The 7,130-nt window shown below is 41.9% G+C and overlaps 1 protein-coding gene across 1 annotated transcript; it reads left to right on the top strand.

The window, feature by feature from the left end:
- The first annotated feature begins 1,210 nt into the window (after positions 1–1,210).
- LOC139347651 (cytochrome P450 2K1-like) lies at positions 1,211–4,961 on the top strand. Its single transcript, XM_070987385.1, has 9 exons — positions 1,211–1,411; positions 1,534–1,696; positions 1,776–1,925; positions 2,005–2,165; positions 2,325–2,504; positions 2,997–3,138; positions 3,740–3,924; positions 4,221–4,362; positions 4,443–4,961. Exons 1-9 carry the CDS (start codon positions 1,211–1,213, stop codon positions 4,631–4,633), a joined length of 1,515 nt encoding a protein of 504 aa, XP_070843486.1. The 3' UTR covers positions 4,634–4,961.
- The last annotated feature ends 2,169 nt before the right edge of the window (positions 4,962–7,130 follow it).

Here is a 7,130-nt window from a genome sequence, read left to right as displayed (position 1 = left end):
ACTTATAAACGTAGTTTAACAGTGCTAAAATACCGACGTTACAGCGAGAGCAACGAGGCTTACCTCTCCTATGTAGTACAACAGCAGAAGGGGGAGAGGTAAGGCGGGAGACACCCCTTTTATAGGAGGGGTACCCCCAAAGATGAACGTAGGGGTACAGAAACTGAGTTGTGAATGTTCCACATATTGACTCCAGAGGCCCAAGTGTGTCAGGTAATAACAATAAACAAATTTTGTGTAATTATAATACTTAATATTACAAATGTGCATCTAGCTCCTTTACACACGACTGCTGCATAAATTACCCTGTTACATTTATACATTCACTAATACAGAAATATTAGTTTATCAATAAACTGGAGGCTATTCAAACAAGCAACAGTGTAAAAACATGTACAAGTGATCCAGACAGAAGATGTTTTAGATAACACCGGTACAAACTGATAATAATCATCTTTATTTGCAGAGCACCGTTCAAAATCCAAGTTCCAAAGTGCTTCTCAAAGGCCGCAAAATAAAGCAGATCATCACTCATCAGTTTATAAAAGAAAACATTTAAACTCAGGTAAAATCAGGAGATCCTCTAAGTTTGTATGTTTTAAGAAGAGATCGCTGACTCGGCCGACCTGATTTGGCAGATCGTTGCTGAGCTTCAGGGTCCTGACTGCAAGTGATCGGACCCCTTTCAGTTTTCAGCCAGGCCTGTGGAACAGACAAAAGATGCCAGAGGAGCTCATGGTACGTACTGGGAGAAAGGCCATGAAGAGCCTTCAAATTAATCATTAACATCTTAAAATCTGTCCTAAAACACTCTGGGAGCTAAGACAGAAGTGATATAAAGTCGTCTTTTGGTTCAAGTCTGGAGTCGATCAACAGACTTTTGGTTCAGATCAGAAAAAGGCTGCTGCAGCAATGAAGGCGAAATGAAACGATGGCTCGTAAAATGGTCTCTGTGCCTTTAAAAGTAGAGGCACAAACATGATTGCGTAAGCGTGGTGATTTTTATTTAATGTTAAGTGATCTTAACTTTTACACCACAAGGAACATTAACCTGAAAGGAGCAGACAGTATATTTACTGACACTATATCAGTGACCGTTTCCACATTTGAGCTGGCAGCCACAAATCTAAAGTTCTATTTTGTCTATTATCAGTCAGTTGAGTTTATTGAGTGAGTGCATTGGTCATTGAAAAACAATTTATTTTAAGCCATGGGGATCGCAGATCTTTTCCTCCTTACGCCTGCCTCCCTGCTGGGGGCTCTGGTCGTCCTGCTGCTCGTCTACCTCGTCTCCTCCTCCAGCTTCAGCTCCAAGGCAGACGGGAAGGAGCCGCCGGGACCCAGACCTCTTCCCCTGCTTGGCAACCTGCTGCAGCTTGACCTCAAGAGACCCTTCGACACATTACTGGAGGTGAGGAAGTGACTGGAATATGTATCAGTACTTTTGTTTTAGGTTTTGTGTGCTCTCTATCACATTTTCTGTCTTCACGTGTTTGTTTCATTAAAAAAATGACAACATTTTGCTCTTTTTAGTTTTCCAAGAAATATGGATCAGTGTTCATGATATATTTGGGACCACAGAAAGTGGTGGTCCTAGCAGGATACAAGACGGTGAAGGAGGCCCTTGTAAACCACGCAGATGAGTTTGGTGAAAGAGATCCACCGTTGATAGCATCTGAAGTTAATTATGGCCATGGTAAGGAAAGAAAAAACCAGCACGTCACATTCAAATGTTCATACCGAGTTTGTTCATTTAAAACTGCCATGAATCTCAGGGGTTGTATGGTCCAATGGAGATTCATGGAAAGAGATGAGACGCTTTGCCTTGACGAACCTGAGAGATTTTGGGATGGGCAAGAAGGCATGTGAGGACAAAATCACTGAGGAATGTGGCTACCTCATTGAAGTGTTTAAGAAGTTCAAAGGTAAATGTTTTTATTGAACGTGTGACCTTCTGATAAAAAAAGAATCTGCTGGTGTACTGATTTGTTTTTGTTGTTAAAGGGGAAGCCTTTGATACGACCCGATCAATGAACTGTGCGGTCTCTAATATCATCTGCTCCATTGTGTATGGCAGCAGATTTGAATACAATGACTCAAAGTTCATAACAATGGTGGACAGAACAAACAGAAGAATTCAGCTTATGGGCTCCCCTTCAATGCAGGTATCACTCATTATGTCTGCGTCCGCTTTTTAATATTAAATATTTGATGCTGTATATTAACTGTAGTCATTGTATCTGGTTTCATGTGTCTCATCTCATTTGATTTCTTCTTGAACATGCTTTTTGTTATATTTATGCATACCTACTGTGTATATCCAGCTATACAACTTGTTCCCGTGGGTCTGCAAATGGTTTTCTGGCAGAAGAGAACTTCTAAAGCATTTTGACCACACTATCAAACAGAACTTAGAGCTGTTCAGCCATTTGAAAGAGACCCTGAATCCACAGATGTGCAGAGGCTTTGTGGACGCCTTTCTGGTCAAAAAGCAACATCTGGAGGTTTGGAAACTTTTCATCTATTATTAAATTGATATCATTGTCTGTATTATTTCTAACAAGGATGTAAAAACAGTATATTTGATTTGAGTTGTTGTCAAACTTGATGTTTGAGACATGTCTGATTTAGAATTTACAGATTTGCATGAAGTGTTTGTGAAGCCCAGAAAAATGAATTCAGTGTTTCTTTATGATGATTGGTCATTAGCGTTGCAGGTCATGTGACCTGCAAAGTCAAACATTAAAATCACAGCACAGTTCCTTTGGGAACAGTTTTGGCTTTAATATTTGGTGTATTTGTGCCAAATAGCTCACAGGGCTCACGGCCTCATGGTCAGTCGGACATGGTGAATAGTTTGTGTGCAGTCATGTACTGGACCGTGACCCCTGCAACACATTTGGCATGGAGACAGCAAATGTTACTGCCATAAATGTGAGTAATGCAAATTGTCAGTGTTTTGGATGTGATATATTTCTCTGCACTGATGCCTTCAGGAGTCCGGGGTGACTAACAGTCATTTCCACGATGAAAACCTCATGATGACAGTCTCAAATCTCTTTGTTGCTGGCACTGAAACGACGTCAAATACACTCAGATGGGCACTTCTGCTTATGGCCAAGTATCCAAAAATTCAGGGTATGGAGCTGCAAATGTTCACAGTTCACATACTAAAACACACTGCTACACAAAACTCATATTCATAAAAACAATCAAATAAACAAGACTAAGAGTCTACAAACAGACCAGCAGTATCACACTGATGTTGATGTTGGCCATGTTTAGCATGTTCCCATGCTAACATTTGCTAATTAGCACTAAACACAAAGGACAGCTGAGGCTGCTGGGAATGCCATCAGTTGTTTTGACCTGATAATGGCTTAAAGAGATCACCTAGACTGTTACCATTAATCTTGAGGGGGACATACAATTCATCCACTGTTGAGGTATTTTACTCAAAACCACAAACATTCACTGCAAAAAGGTGTTCCAGCTGTTTTTCCATGGAGGTGTTTTTATGCACATTTGGAAATACCACATTTGAAAATGTTTTTACTGTGCGCTATCACCAGAGTTATTAGGCTTTAATGTCTGGGTACTACGCTAGGAATGTCACTAAAAAATTAATAAATAATACTATAATGTCACAGGCAAAAGAGAGACAACCTGAATTTGGCTAATAAGGAAATGATTAAAGTTTATGCTGAAAATTTGTACTTATTAACCTTTCATGTTGCAGACCAGGTCCAGGAGGAGCTGCGCAGGGTGATCGGAAGCCGTCAGGTGGAGATGGAGGACAGGAGGAACGTGCCCTTTACTGACGCTGTCATTCACGAGACGCAGAGGGTGGCCAACATCCTCCCCATGGCACTTCCTCACAGAACGTGCCAAGACATCACCTTCCAGGGTCACTTCATTAAGAAGGTCAGACTCAAGAAAACAACTAAACTGGAGGATCAAACCCAAGAAAAAATTTAGGAAAAAAAACCCCAAAACATTTAAAATGTTTCAAGTTAAGTTTACATTGAAGTAAAAGGAGTGAAGAATAAAAAAGTGCAATATTCTTATTTGAAATGTGTTGTCGACTCAGACAAAGGTGCACTGTATGCACATTTGTGGCATCATTTAGAGGTGGCAACGTGGCTATTTCAACAGAATGTAGCAGTTCATTTCTGGGCTTCGCACATTGAAAAGTCTTTTGATTTCTGTATTTTCTGCAGGGGACCACAGTGTATCCTTTCTTGACATCTGTCCTGTATGATGAGGATGAGTGGGAGAAGCCACACAGCTTTTATCCTGCCCACTTCCTGGACAAAGAAGGAAAGTTTGTCAAGCGAGATGCCTTCATGCCTTTTTCTGCAGGTTGGTGAACTTTGCCGTCACTGCTTGATGTTCGCTTACTTGCAGATGAGGTGAACAGTTTCCTTCGTTTCCTCTCACAGGACGCAGGGTTTGTCTCGGAGAGAGTCTGGCCAGGATGGAGCTCTTCATCTTCTTCGCCAGCCTCCTGCAGCACTTTCGCTTCACTTCTCCACCTGGAGTTTCAGAGGATGAACTTGATTTGACTCCACGTGTGGGCTTCACCCTCAACCCTTTAGTTCATAAACTGTGTGCTATTCCCTATGAGCAGTAGGACTTGTGAGCAGTCAGCCCACTTTTATGACTTCAGCTCAGTTAAGGTCAAGAGAGTAGATTCTAATTTCTACAGTGTTAAATTCCATATATTAAAACAGCACTGAATATGTTCAATATCAATGTTTAATGTACTAAATTTTCACTTTCCAGTCTTCTCTTCCTGATCATAGTCTTGTAAATGCAGATGCAACCAATTACATGGTATTTTCTGCATCCACTGTTGTCTTTGAATATTCTGCATTAGAAATGTAGTAAATAAATGTAGTAAATAAATGAAGCAATGTGAAGATCAACATCACCACTAAAATAAAATCATCTATCTACATATGCCAGTGAGCCCTGTCTCATTTCCTCAGATGTTCATGAACTTTTCTCTGACGAAAGAGCTGCAGGTACCACAGCAGAGAACTGAATTGACAAACAAGACAACAAATTGTGCACCAACACACAGAGGCAGCCATCCATGGTGCTACATTAATGACAAATCCATGAACGCTTCTTCTACGCCCTGTTCCCTGTCCTGGAGTAAATGAGCTACATCATGTAAACACAGTCTTAGATGGATGACGAAGAAGTTGCATTCATTTTGGAAATTCTAGAACAATTATTCGCTCATAACTTTAGCAGTATTGGACTGTGCATGAGCCATTTAGCCCATAGGCCCAGTCTTTTGTTGCTCCTGCCCCAACTTGTTTGAGACGTGTTGCTGGGCAGAGAGACAGCAGATGAATTAATCCGTCATGTGTTCTGTCTACATGGCTTCCCCGCTGACATTGTCTCTGACAGAGGCTCCCAGTGCATCAGGTCTGTTGAGCACTGGGCGCATCGGTCAATCCGAAAGAGCCAATCAGGACCAGGAACAAAATGAGATCAGACTTTATGGACCACACACTGGGGAAATTAAGTCGAATCTGAATTAAGATGTGTCACAGCCTCGCACCTTCTCTGCCACAGGAAATAATATAAATAAAATAAAATATAATATAATTTAAAATATATATATAATATATTTAATACAAAATATAATTTACTGGCTGTAAGGACCACAACCAGCCTCCAGCCTAGTGATGGTGCCATGAAGCAAATCACCTTCAAATTGCTGTGTCCACAAAAATCAGCTGGCTGCTCGGGCGACACCGTCAGGATAATTGTTCCTACAATTTAGTCTTCATTATGTTGGACAAGACTGGACTTGTTCAATTCAATTCAATTTTATTTGTATAGCGCCAAATCACAACAGAAGTTGTCTCAGGACACTTTCCATATAGAGCTGGTACAGACCAAGCTCTTTTATCTACAAAGAAACCAACAATTCCCCCATTAGCAAGCACTTGGCGACAGTGGCGAGGAAAAACTTCCTTTTAACAGGCAGAAATCTCGAGCAGAACCAGACTCTGGGTGGGCGGCCATCTGCCTCGACCGGTTGGGTGAGAGAGGAAGAGCAAGAGAGGGAGAGTGAGACAGACAGACAGACAGACAGACAGAAATGCAGTCAGAGAGAGAGAGAGAGAGACAGAGACAGAGACAGAGACAGAGACAGAGACAGAGACAGGGACAGGGACAGAGACAGAGACAGAGAGACAGACATGCAGTCACAGTAACAGTGACAGTGGATGTAATAACAGCAGTAGCAGTTGCAGTGGATGTCAGGCAGGGCCAAGGCAGGAGATGCAACTGAAATCCACAATCCAGATTGAGCCACTGTCCATGGGAACCTGCAAGACGACAAAGCACAGAGACTCCGGGGAAGGAGCTAAGTTAGTAACACGCCGTGGTAGGACATGAGAGCGTGCAGATGGAGAGGGACAGAAGGACAGAGGAGCTCGGTGTGTCTTTGGATGTCCCCCGACAGTCTAATCCTATAGCAGCATAACTAGGGGCTGGTCCAGGACAAGCCTGAGCCAGCCCTAACTATAAGCTTTATCAAAAAGGAAAGTTTTAAGCCTACTCTTAAATGTAGAGACAGTGTCTGCCTCCCGGACAAAGACTGGAAGATGGTTCCACAGGAGAGGAGCTTGATAGCTAAATGCTCTGACTCCTGTTCTGCTTTTTGAGACTTTAGGAACCATAAGTAGACCTGCATTCTGGGAACGCAGTGTTCGAGTAGGGCAATAAGGTACTATGAGCTCTTTAAGATAAGAAGGTGCCTGGCCATTTATGGCTTTGTAAGTAAGGAGGAGAATTTTAAATTCTATTCTAAACTTTACAGGGAGCCAGTGCAAAGTGGCGAGTATTGGAGAAATATGATCTCACGTCCTGGTTTTTGTCAGAACACGTGCTGCAGCGTTCTGGAGCAACTGGAGAATATTCAGCAACGAATTTGGGCAGCCTGATAGTAAAGAATTGCAGTAATCCAGCCTGGAAGTTACGAATGCATGGACTAGTTTTTCTGCATCATTTTGAGACTAAATATGCCTGATTTTTGCGATATTACGTAGGTGAAAAAAGGCAGTCCTTGAAATTCGTTTTACATGGGAGTGAAAGGACATGTCTTG

This window comes from Chaetodon trifascialis, chromosome 19 (genome assembly GCF_039877785.1).
Source record: "Chaetodon trifascialis isolate fChaTrf1 chromosome 19, fChaTrf1.hap1, whole genome shotgun sequence".
Classification (NCBI taxonomy): domain Eukaryota; kingdom Metazoa; phylum Chordata; class Actinopteri; order Chaetodontiformes; family Chaetodontidae; genus Chaetodon; species Chaetodon trifascialis.
This window is presented reverse-complemented; position numbering and strand designations above follow the sequence as displayed.

Coding starts and splice junctions, on each gene's coding strand:
- LOC139347651 (XM_070987385.1), top strand. CDS start 1,211: ATGGGGATCGCAGATCTTTTCCTCCTTACGCCTGCCTCCCTGCTGGGG. Junction 1,926..2,004: donor AGTGTTTAAGAAGTTCAAAG/GTAAATGTTTTT, acceptor TTGTTGTTAAAG/GGGAAGCCTTTGATACGACC. Junction 4,363..4,442: donor CTTCATGCCTTTTTCTGCAG/GTTGGTGAACTT, acceptor TTCCTCTCACAG/GACGCAGGGTTTGTCTCGGA.